The following is a 12,818-nucleotide window of genomic DNA, read 5'->3' as shown; positions in this document are numbered from 1 at the left end:
ATAGAAATCATTGTTTATTGAGTCAAAATAATTCAGGGTACGTGTTTAGCAGTCATCTTAAGTTAGCTAAGTCATTTGTATTTGTCTGTAATATTTAAAGTATTTCCTGAATTTACACTGATAATCTTTTCCAAAAATATAATTTATTATATTAGAGGTCAAAGGCCTGCCTGTTTCTTGCAATACAAATGTAACTGCTATGGCTTTAAATGAGCTTCAGTTTGTCACTGTTAATGCTTTGATCTGACTCTGGCACAGCTCTGGTTTTCAGAGGTACTGAGACAAAAAGAGGAGAACAGACTTTTCAAAATACGTATTTCTGAGCATGATAAATATTAGATTAGTGAATATCATTGAGTAAAATCTAGGAATGTATTTCTGTAGAATTTCAATGCAGTTTAGGGAACCTAAAGTTCTTATTGCACATCCTATGTGGGAGGGCATGGGAGAAAGCATAAAAACATACTGTATGGGGAGGGCAGGAACAAAGCTGTTAGTGTAGCACAGCTTTTTAATAAAGCAGTGGTGTATAAATAAAAACATAATGCATTTCTGGATTAAGACTCTTTTTTTTTTTTCTTTCAGCTTGTTTATGAGTTTTTCTTAAGATTTTTAGAATCTCCAGATTTCCAACCTAATATAGCTAAGAAATATATTGATCAGAAGTTTGTATTACAGGTGAGGTAAAAAAAAAGAATTCTTAACTTCAAGCTCTAAATCAAAATTATTCTACAGTGCATTAGATTCAAGTAATGTACATCTTTTCTTTTGCCTCTTTGCAGCTTTTAGAGCTCTTTGACAGTGAAGATCCTCGTGAAAGAGATTTTCTTAAAACTACTCTTCACAGAATATATGGGAAATTCTTAGGCCTAAGAGCTTACATTCGGAAACAAATTAATAATATATTTTATAGGTATGTAAATATCTTCACATTATGGTGCATATAATCAAGTATATGACTAAATATACTACAAGACGCTGTTAGCAAATGTTTTTGGTTTTGCTTTGTTTTTTTATTCTTAGTATGTTTAAACCTAATACTGTTACATCTAACGATAACGAATACCAGTCTGGGAGATTTAAGTTAGGGAAGTCTTGCATACAACATTTGGCAACTGAAATTTTTGTGTGTTGGTGATTCAGTGGGTGACTTGGTATCTTTATCTATAAGCCTTTTTATCACTGGGTAGTAGTATTTCTGTTACAGTAATGCTTTACTAAAACATAGTTCTTCACAACACACATATTGCTACTCAGATGGAATTATTGAGAAATGTGGAATTTGCTTTAAGGAACACATTTACTGCATTTTCTTTCCTCAGAACTAAGATATACCATTTGTGGCTGGTGAAAACTTTTTTTTTTTTTTTTTTTATTGCCATAGAATACACTGCAGTATTACTTCAAAACCAAGAACGTCTAAGACGAAAAACTAACCTGCTGTGTTACCAAAGCTGTTTTGAAGTGTTTTTTCACTGCCGTTGTATCAGATGTGAATACAAAATTACAGCACCGTTTCAAATCCTCTGGTCTAGTATTGTAGCAAACCCCACTTGAATTGAGAGAACCCCTAAGACTGGAACGTTCAAGAAATGCTTTAGGGAATTGGGTTGCAGGTGCTCAGTTACTGATGTTTAAATGATGCTTGTGCTTTAAAAGATGAGAGACTATATTGGCATTCTTGTGTCATCACCTGAATGCCCTTATCGAGGGTTGGAACACTTCAAATCAATACTACTGAACTTGACGAGAGTTGAAGGCTACCATCTAGAATAGACCACTGAAAAGTCAGACCAGTATAGACTGGTTTTTTTAGAGCTGATATTTAACATACAGTTGACCTTGCCTGCCTATTTATTTCCTCAGTATTGTTCTTAATGTTTGTTCCTTTGGATTATGGACAGCATTTTTAGGGAAGTTATTTAGATTCCTGCATAATCTCCATGAATACTTGCGTAATCTTAGACCACATGTCTATTATTTCAGCACTTATAGTTTTAATCATGGGTAAAGCCCCTCCCTGTGTGTCCTGCTATATAACCAAAGTTACTATATTTTATAGACTATAGAGATTGGAACTTACAAGTTAGTGCAAAAAATATACATTTAGAGCACTGGAAAAAAGCAGATGGATACCATGGGTGTACAGTTCTCAGCGCAGTAAATCATAAGAAGTCATATGATTTGACAGCTGGTTTTACCACTTGGATACATGTTGAATAGATTTTTACTTCCATGTTGTCAGTGGTACTGAAATTAATATTTAAAGGAACAATATCAAATAGGAAACAGGCAAAATAAGGATGTCCGCAGGTTATTCTACAGCAGACTTCTATGCAATTAAAATACTGTGCTTATTTTTCTTAAACAGGGAGCTTGGAAATACCTTTACACTTCATGAGTGCCATAAGGAGAGAAAGCAAAAGCTAGACAAACTTGTATTGTAATGTCGAGAATGCCGTGAAGTCACTGTTTCCATACATCTAATCGGCAGATGCAAGAACCTGTTTGATGCTTAACATAAATCTACTAAGTAGATATCTGGACATATAGGTGCCATCTGCAAGTAATTTCTTGTTGCACACTGTGAAACCCAGGAACACAGATTCTTGGTACCTACTAAAACACAGTTTGGGTTTTGTAAGTGGACATTGTGACATTTCATGTTAATGGGGGAGCAACAGAAGGCTTTTTTTAAAGTCTCTTTGTTTTAGTACACTTTTTTTTTCCCCTAAAAGTCAGTATGTTGTGTAGCAGTCTTACATGCTTTCCATCATGCTTCCCTCTTGCTCTACTGCTGTCATTTTCCTCCCAAAATGAATGTATGGTGCTACCCACTTAAGAAAATGGCCCTGAATGTGTGACAGCTTTTTGGTGTTTTATGAATGGCACCCAGCAGTACCAGCTATGGAGGGAGTTTGTCACCTCTGTAGATGGTAGGAAGTGAGCCTTTAGAGGCTATTCGAAGGAGCTGCTTTAAAATAGTGAATAAGGCCTCACTGTCTGGCAGACAACAGATGTCGGCTGGACATGTGGAAAGTCGGTATTTGCTGAGGAAAAGGTGCAGATATATCTTTCAAACGAAAGGATTTAAACTTTTTTTTGCCTGTGCATAGTTTTTACTAAACTAATTCTAAAATGTGTAATTTCGTAAAATACCTGAGCCAGATCATACAGCAACATCATAGTCTAATATAATTCACTTCTGAACTTCATTTTATTTGTCATCTTGCACTGGTTACATTCAGAAGTAATGAAAACAGAGTCTTAGACTGTAGATTGTTCTGGTGTATGACTTTTTGAAAGACTTAATTTAGTCATTACATCAACTTTGTAATGGTTTGTACTGAAAAAAAACAAATTCTCTACAGAGTTGAGAGGAGGAGTAAAAAAATAAATAAATTAAAAAAAGCAACCCCCGAAAACTCCCCTCTTTTGTTTATCCTGAGCTGTATAATGTTTAGGAGCTAGAAATTGAATTTTTTTGCATCTGAATGTAAACTAGTGTTCCTGAACTAGTGAACACCAGGGAGGAAAGTTGTTTCAACTTTTGTCTTGAATTAGAGGAGCTCTTAAAGTATGTGTAGAATTTCTCAGGTTTCCTTTTCTTACACTTTATTCTGCAATCTTCTGTTTTTGACTAGGCTTACTTAAGGAGTGTGTGCTCTTTTTTTTAAGTCACTAACCAAAATTACGTAAATTCTGTTCTGATAGTGTGTTGCTCTTATATGCTACATTAGACGTGGGGTGGGGGAAGTATGTTCCTGTTTACGTATTATCAAGATTTTCATATCAGTGTATATAGTTTCGCCTGGAATCTTTGTCCTGAATTATATGTAGGGTGCTTTTTAAGGAGAAAAAATTGCCATATGAAATATTCTGGATTAAAAGTACTTATTAGTGTGCCAATCTGACAAGTTTTCAAATAGAAAATTATTTTCAGACGTAAGTACAAAATTTTTTATAATTACTTACAAAACACCTGAAGTTGTCTGCGGAAGTCTCTTAAAGTTGCATTCAGACAATTGAGAAAAAGGGAAAAGGAAAGGAGACTGCATAGTGAATTATACCTCTGTCAAAAGAAAATTCAGGAAAAAATTGCTTTCTCTGCTTATTACAGAGCCTTTTGTATGCATAGAAGTCTGTCATGCCAGAGGGCTTTTTAGATCCGCAAGTGGGGACTGTTTGAACACCTTGTGCTCACACGTCCTATAGGAGGTTGAGTCATGGCATTTGATTGTACCAGATGCTCTGCGTTATCGTGATATTTAAGGAGTCATTTGTTTTGTTCAGTTTTGTGTTATTGAAAAGGCATAGAATATGACTACTAGAACAGTTCAGATGCATGCACTATTAAATGTGGGAGGAAAGAGCAAGCAAGTATGAAGGTCGAAAGCAGCTTGATGTTCCATTGATTTGTGTTTCTCTATGCAGTATGCACATCTACAGAGCAGATGCTTCAAGAAAACGAAAACAGTGTCACTGTCTTTAACCCTGGGACATTACAATTCATAATCTGAAGTATAAGAATATTCAAAATGGCTTATTTTTACCATCACTAGAATGTTCTGAGTACAGCGAGGAAGTATTTCTTAAAACACAATTATCCAAGAATTAAATACATTTCTGAATTGAAGATTTTTAGAACAGTTTCTGAGACTGCTAAAATATTTTTGTGAACTTTGCAGAAGGTTTATATTCTGCTGTGTGTTTTTACTTTCCTTTTACTAAGTGACTAAAACCTGGTAGGTTAAGGCTACATGTAATGTTAAATGGTTATCTTGGTGGTAGACTTCTGTCTTAACTGAGTAAAACTGTTTTTTTGTTTAGGTTTATTTATGAAACAGAACATCACAATGGCATAGCAGAATTACTGGAAATACTCGGAAGGTAAGTTGTAGACTTTGTCTAATTAAACTCATCAACCACTTGGATTTCGGAGGTGAGATTTTAAAAATCAAGTTGGCCATTATAAATTGTTTTGAGATGAGATTAATAAAAGCTTCCTATAATGTGGCAAAGCTGTAACTAAGAGAACAAAGATTGCAAAAACAGAACAAAACTTCAATCTCCTGGCAATGCCTTGGGATGTGACAATATTAAACCTTATTTTTTAAGTCTTATTTTCTAGCTTATGATTCTCATGAGTAAGATTAGTTGTAATGAAACTGTATTTATTTAGCAAGTAATTAGTTAAAATTTATTTTAAATTATTCTCACATCAATAAATGTGTGGTAGAGAAACACAGGAAACATAGGTTATTAAATATTCAGAAACCTTGTTAATCTCATTATATAGTAAATTTCACTGATTTGTCTGAAAGCTCTTGAATCTAAAACTGTACAACTTTAAAAGCCAATAGCTAAGTCAAAACTGGTGTGTTTTTATGAACAGATTTCTCTAATAAATGTGCAAGCTTTTGTTTTAAATACATCAATATACTTTAAAAGAATAGTCAGGTTTACGTCATAGTTCTTCCATATTTTTGCTCATAAAAATAAACACTTAATGATACTGGTTTATTTTTAGGAAGGTGTAAATTTCACAGAATTGGAGAATTGTTGAGGTTGGCAGGGCCCTGTGGAGATCGTGTGGTCCGATCCCACTGCTCAAGCAGGATCATCTAGAGCAGGGTGCCCAGGACTGTGCCCAGTCGGGTTTTCAATATCTCCAAGGGTGGAGACTCCACAACATTTCTGGGCACCCTGTTCCAGTGTTCAGCCACCCTCACAGTTAAAGTGTTTTCTTACATATAAATGGAATTCCGTGTGTTTAAGTTTGTACCTGTTGCTTATTGTCCTTTCACTGGGCACTACTGAGAAGAGTATGACTGTCTTTAGTGCCTCCCATCAGATATTTGTACACATTGATAAGTTCCCCCCAGGGCCTTCTCTTCTCCAGGCTGAATAGTCCCAGCTTTCTCAGACCACCCTTGTATGACAGGTGTGCCCATCCCTTAGTCATCTTCATGGTCCTTTGCTGCGCTTGCTCCAGCATGTCCATGTCCTTCTCATACGGAGGAGCCCAGAGCTGGACACAGCACTCCAAATATGCTCTCACCAGTGCTGAGGAGAAAAGAAGAATCACCTCCCTCAACCTGCTGGCAATGCTCTTCCTACTGCAGCCCAGGTTGCTGTTGAAATTTGAAAAAAGTTTTAAAATTTCTTAGACCTGTCTGTCTGAATAGTTAGAGAGGTGCTGTTTAGTTACATTTAAAGTCTTGTAGAACTAGTAATGTTTTAGCAGTCTACGTATGTTTTCATTTGTCTGCTGTCTTGGATTGATCTGCTCAATGGGCAGTCTCTCATACATTCTTCTATTAAGTGAATAAGCTGAGAGGAATATGTTTCAGAGCTTTGTTCACAGTCAATAGAAAAGTTAAAATCTGAAATAGAACCGAATCATGTAAGTTACTTGGAAGAAGAATTTGGAACCTGTGAAAGACTTTGAGGGATGGGCAGATGTGGATCTGAGTGTTTGATTAATTTATATTCTTTTTTTTAAAGAATTAGGTAGATAAATTTTAAAAATGTTCATATCTCTAGTGTCTGATGCATTTTTAATTTATGAATTTTTCGATTGAATCATGTTCTTCAGGAGGTCTCAAAAACAAGTGATGAAAAGAAGGGTTATGGTATATCCTGTACAGTAGTGCATATTTTGAGTAATTATTGATTTTTATTTGAATATTTCTTTCCCGGCCAGCATAATTAATGGATTTGCCTTACCATTAAAAGAAGAGCACAAAATATTCCTATTGAAGGTTTTGTTACCATTGCACAAAGTGAAATCACTCAGTGTCTACCATCCACAGGTAAGTCGTTTGTTTGGCATTTGTTTTATAATAATATATAAGTAAGTTTGTCTGCAAAGGTCAGAGGGAGTGTCTGGTCATCCTGACTTGGAATCTCTTCCAAACTCTGACACTTGTCTGCTAAGTGGCCTTGGGGAAATTATTTAATCTCTCTGTATCTGTGTTCTTGCCTTTAATGTATAAACATACATAAATTGCAGAAAAAGTATTTTTTTTTTCTTGAACAAATTTTTATAAACTACATGGAGCATTTCAGCTGAATTCAGTTTCTTATGACTTGATGTTTTGAAAGGAAGTAGGCACTAAATAAACGTAATTATTTAATACATTCAGCCTTTTTAGAAGTCCAGGGGGAAAAAAGGGGTATCCAAGTTGTGTTATGCTTTTAAACATGCTGCATCTTCTATGTGCTGAGTTCTAGTTCCATTCAAAATCCCCGGAAGAGTGGGAAATCATACAAGGTTAGAGAAGACACAGTATTTTAATATACTGAAATTATCTCCATAAAAAGTTGTTATATGGTTTTATTTTTGATTAGGAAAATCAACATTTTCTATATCAGCTTAAGTACTCCAAGTTTTAAGTACTATTTCTTCAAATAAAATTGGTAACAATTTAGAATATATTTTTTAAAAAACAAAATTGGTAACAATTTAGAATATATTTTTTAAAAAACAACATTTGTATAATCATGATTCTCTGGCAATTAAAGATGCTTATAAGTATTTGCTTTAGATCTTGCCTGCTGGGACTTGCAACAGTTCCTGTTGAAGTAACAGGCTAGAGTGGCTCCTGTTTCAGGACTCCTCTACTCCCCCCCACCATGCTATGAAGATAAAAACGTATTGGGATATGGCCAATCTGACCTTTCTTGTAATCCCTCCTACTAGAGACATGTGGCATGATGGTCACTTTTCTTGTAACCTACCTGAAATAGATGGATCTTTACTTATTCCTAGTTCACAAACTAATTCTTCTAAACCTTCAGGTGACTTCCATTTCTTCCTCCTGCCTATCATCCTTATTAGTACTTGGTAAAAACACAACAGTGACATAGGGATGCCTCTCTTCTTGTAGCGGCTTAACTGAGACTAGCCATGTCAACAGCCGTGCTAGTCTACCCAGAGGCCATGGCCATGCTGCAAAGATTGTCAGTCTGCTGAAACAGCAGAGTAAAACCACAAAAATTCATACTCCAACAGTGGCAGATTTATGGAAGGACTGGACTGCTAAATCTAGATATATATAAAGAAAGCTAATCTCTATATTCTGTTCGAATTTACTTTAAAATGGCTGAGAACACTCGCTATAATCTTTGTACAGTGCTCAAATTACCTAGAGATGTTCCTGGTAGCAGTCATCAAAAACAGGAAAGGAATTAGGCTAATCAGCTGAACTTCAATAAATGGAAAGACATTAGAACAAATGGTTAAACAGTTCATGAGATGTGGATATAGGATAGAAGTGATGTGGTAATTGACTGTTTAGGCATAGATTTAAAATGTCATTCTCAAAACTGAAGTTGGTAAATACAATATTTCAGTCTAGGCTTGCATCTGCTTGAAAAATAATATGCATAGTTATCAGCAGTTCACTTTGTAATATACAGCAGATCCTAGGACTTAAAACTATTCAGTATTTTTATGACCAGCCTAGCTGATGAAATAAAAAGCATTTAATAAATCAGTGCCTGACAACAAAATGCTAGGAAGTGGAAAGCACTTTATAGGACAAGATTGTAATTTTAAATCATATGTTTAAAGGGATGGAGTGTGTTGAAATGCAAAGTACTACGTCTAAAAAGAAAGTGTCAAATTCACAAATATGAAAGGGCAGATTGGGCATTCAAGACCTTTAAAGTGGGCAGCTTCTAGGCATGGGCTTCTTCCATAAAGCCTTCTGTTTTCAGATTTTCTTCTCATTCTAACTGAAGTCAGCTATTGGAATTTTCTGGCTTTTCACCAGTGGCCTCAATAAGGCCAGCTAGGAGATAAAACATCTTCCTTTGCTTTGCGGGCTTAATGAGGCCAGTTGTGTTCTCTCAGCTTCTTACACTGTGCCTCCACATTCATCATTTCCAAATATTAAGATTCCTGTGTATTAGGATTACTTTCTTGGGATTTACAAGCTTTCTTTCCTACACGATAGAGGTGAGGTCTCAAATTTAGAGCAATAGTTTGCAGAATGTTTTTATCGCCAAAAGTACATGCAGATTCCCCTCACCACTCAAGAATCTCATGTTCGGCATGTGCATATCCATCTTCTCATTGATAATGAGAGGAGAGGCTGTTTGTCTTCTCTTGTGGCAAAGGAAATGAGGCACCTGCAGATGTGGAGGTTATTCCCCTGCCAGCAGGAGCTGATTTAGTGCTGGCCTCCGTCTGGCTATTTGGTTCAGGGAAGTCCTGAAGCTTGTATTTTTATTAATGTGAGCAATTGTTTTTCTATAAATGAGAGCGTTAAAGTTAAATCTGTTTAATTAAGATGACAAATAAAAAACTATGTAGAACAAGCAGGGTATTTGAGCAAAGGTGTGATAGAGGTGAGTAAACTGTGTTACTTTATCCTGGAAATTCATTCTTCTGTTGGTTATACTATTACCACCACATGAAATAAACTGGTCCTTCGTAGAGGAAGGAAACTGCATACAGATACTGTTTTAGGCTGCTGCTTGAGGCAAACCTTTCGTTACGCATGCTAATTGTTACACTTGTATAGACCTTCATTGGAGGATAGCAGTGGGGCATCATCTCCAGATTTAAAAGTGCTTTTTCATTGTTGTTTCTTCTCCACTTCGATATTTTTTTTGCACACTGAGCAACATTTAGGCATCCTAAAATATATATTAGGAAGAATCATACTGGTTGACCTAACCTTATTTTCTTGTTTTCTGAGAACAATGTATTAGTTCTATTTACTAATCCACTATACAATGGGAAAAGAAGAAACTGTAATAGAGGTAATTTCCATTGAAGCCATTCTGCCTGTTCTTTGAACTCTTGCTTTCTCAAGAGAATAGTATTGAAGTCTTTCAGTAGTCAAAAGGTTATGTGCTTATCTATATGATAACTCAGAAAAAAGATGAAAACAGATGTAGAAAGGTTGGGAAGTATCAGTAAAGGTTGGTTACTTCTTTGCTGTTTAAATTGCCTGCCAAATAATTTAAAAATTATTCCTTTAAAGACTGTTGTTTTCATTTGAATTCCGTAGAGCTCTTCCCTTATGCTAGTGATTCTAAAGTGTGGTTTCGTGGTGAACGTTAACACAGCCTTTTTCTTTTACTTTAGCTGGCGTACTGTGTAGTTCAGTTCTTAGAAAAGGACAGCACACTTACAGAACCAGTAAGTTTATCTTGCTATTTTTATATATTTTGGAATATTAATATCCCTTTCATCTGTAGACTGTTTAAGGAGGCTTTGGGGACAAAGTATTCATATGTAATTGGTTTTATTAGGAAAAGCCAATTATTTAAGCATTTTGATCAATCAAATGCCATTTTTTCAGCAGTTTGGACAATGTCCAGAATTAATTAAAAGAACATTAAGAGCTTACCTTTTACAGATAGACCAGAGTTTGCTCTGCTTATTTTCTTTTAGCTGACTAAATGAATGACAGTTGATCTGGAAACTGTGTGCAACTGTGCAAGAACTCTTCTACTTGGAGGTTTTATTGTTTGTTAAGGTTTCAAATCCCAGACGCTTTGTCATTCATGCTATATAATATCTTAAAACTTTAGCTGTATTCCAGACATCAGCTATGATGTTATGTATTTCCTATTACAACACTGAACTAATAAGTATCCAAATCTGTTTGTCTTTTTGATCCCAAGTTACTACATAATGATTGCAGCATTATTTTTTAAAACTTACCACATTGATCAATGAAGTACTAAGTTCCCTTCAGAAATCCTGGTCGTGACAAAATGAAATTGTTTCCCCTTATAATTGTTATAAAGTAGTTCAGAAGACTTTTGTCATCCTGTTTAATGCAGTCTGCATAAATTTCACAAGGCTTCACGTAGAACATATTGTCCAGTTTGACAATCCAATACATACTTGAAGATGCAATTATTTCTCAGTGAGCTGTCACCTAAATAATACTAAATATTGCTTATAGCTTTTAATTTATTTAAAAAAAAAAAAAATTAGGCTTTTTATCACTTCCTGTTTCAGAGGACAAAAAAGACTGCTCTTTTTTTTCTAAATGAGAAAGAAAACATGCTGAGAGAATGGCTAATGGATTGTTGCAACTTCAAACTACATCAAAAACTGCATATAAACTTTGTTTTAAGAGTTTAAGAAATCTGTACTTTTTTTTTCCGGTCCTATCCCTGGGACTAGACAGACACTCTTTTTTGTTTTTATGTGGATTTTTAGAGTGCTGTATGTCCACTTGACACTTGTATGTACACAATAACATTCTAATTTCAAACATTATCTATGCCGTGGTTCTGTCTCCCCAAAAGTACGTTGCATCATGTTCTTACTTCCAGGATATTATTTTAAAATATCTGAGGCTTTAGTTAGTGTTAATCAAGCAAATGAAAGGCCATCATAGAAGGTACAGAGTTTTTAAAGGATTTGTTGAAAGAGGTAATTTTAGTGATTAAAAAGAAGTCAATGTAAGATGAAAAAATTTCAGGTGAAAGGAAAATTTCAGAGAAAAAGGTATTTGAAGTAGTAAGCTTCCGGTATGCGCCTAGAAAGTAAGTCGAAGTGTAGAATAGAAAAGGGGGAAAGACTGTCTTGTTGAGACACAGATTCATTTAATCATTAAATATCTTTATGTGAATTGCAGCTTTCATTTGCTTATCATTTTGTGTGTTGATTTAGCATATCAATACACCGTTAGCTGGAAACTGCTCAGTGACATAGGCATGCAAGTGTCCAGAGCCTCCAATGACTGCAGATTTTGAAGTCTTTAACCACAAAACATAAAAACTTGCACGTTAAGGGACACATGAATTTCTTACCAAAAATACTGAAATTTAAGGTGTAGTGCTGTGCCACTCACTTTGAAAAATTTATTTTGCTTTTTTTAACTATCTTTTAAAGGCAAATGTCTTGCTATTTGGATATTGTTTTTCACTAAATTTCCATAGATGGAAAATAGTTTTTATAGTAACAACAAACTTAATCTTACACTTTGATTAGTTTGAAAACTGATGTCTTTAGGGAAAAAAAGTATCATCATACCATAACAAAGTACTGTAAGTCTTTTCTTAAAATATAATGGTAGAAGCTTCTCTTAAGCTTTAGAGTGCACCTTCAAGAAACAAGAGATTGAAAACTGATGTCACTTTAAGGGCGTAGTAAGAAATTTGCAGTTTGAGTTGTTGATCATGTTAAGTTAGATTTCTGGGTTACTTTCTCTAGTCTTTTGTTTTAAAAATAATCAGGTTTTTAAAGTGTATAATTTTGTTTTCTGCAGTAGTGTTTTTAACCCTATTAACAGTTATTTCTGTGACACTGAAGCATGTCATAGCTGTCATATGGGACAAGAAATTTGAATTTTGTGTTCTGTTTAATAAAATGTCAAACTTTTTAATGACATTTAATTTAGTACAAGGCAAAGGCAAATAACTGTGAAAATTATATTCACTTTTTTGCTGCAAACTTTGTTTCTACAGGTTGTAATGGCACTGCTAAAATACTGGCCAAAGACTCACAGTCCAAAAGAAGTCATGTTTTTAAATGAACTAGAAGAAATTTTAGATGTTATTGAACCATCTGAATTTGTAAAAGTTATGGAACCTCTCTTCAGACAGCTAGCCAAATGTGTGTCCAGTCCACACTTTCAGGTCTGTACTTACTGACTGTACAATAATATCAGAATATGAGAAACTAGTTATTAATACTACCTACTGCCATTCACTGTAATGAATTTTGCATGTTGTGGAAAGATGTCTTCAAGTCTCAGTGTCAAATTTTAGGGATCCAAATGTTAGCTTTGTGTCTTCCTTTTGGGAATGCACTATGCAAGTTCGTATTGGGTTATTCACTT

At 34.9% G+C, this 12,818-nt stretch overlaps 1 protein-coding gene across 2 annotated transcripts in view; it reads left to right on the top strand.

Moving 5' to 3' along the window:
• The window catches only part of PPP2R5C (protein phosphatase 2 regulatory subunit B'gamma), an 82,657-nt gene that overhangs the window by 58,963 nt on the left and 10,876 nt on the right, over positions 1 to 12,818 (top strand). For both annotated transcript variants that reach the window (XM_064512068.1, XM_026111320.2), the window contains 6 exons: positions 586 to 678; positions 783 to 913; positions 4,831 to 4,890; positions 6,707 to 6,815; positions 10,103 to 10,156; positions 12,445 to 12,615. In XM_064512068.1, the coding sequence (XP_064368138.1) occupies positions 586 to 678; positions 783 to 913; positions 4,831 to 4,890; positions 6,707 to 6,815; positions 10,103 to 10,156; positions 12,445 to 12,615 (618 nt within the window). The remainder of the gene's footprint in view (positions 1 to 585; positions 679 to 782; positions 914 to 4,830; positions 4,891 to 6,706; positions 6,816 to 10,102; positions 10,157 to 12,444; positions 12,616 to 12,818) is intronic.

This window comes from Dromaius novaehollandiae, chromosome 5 (genome assembly GCF_036370855.1).
Source record: "Dromaius novaehollandiae isolate bDroNov1 chromosome 5, bDroNov1.hap1, whole genome shotgun sequence".
NCBI lineage: Eukaryota > Metazoa > Chordata > Aves > Casuariiformes > Dromaiidae > Dromaius > Dromaius novaehollandiae.
This window is presented reverse-complemented; position numbering and strand designations above follow the sequence as displayed.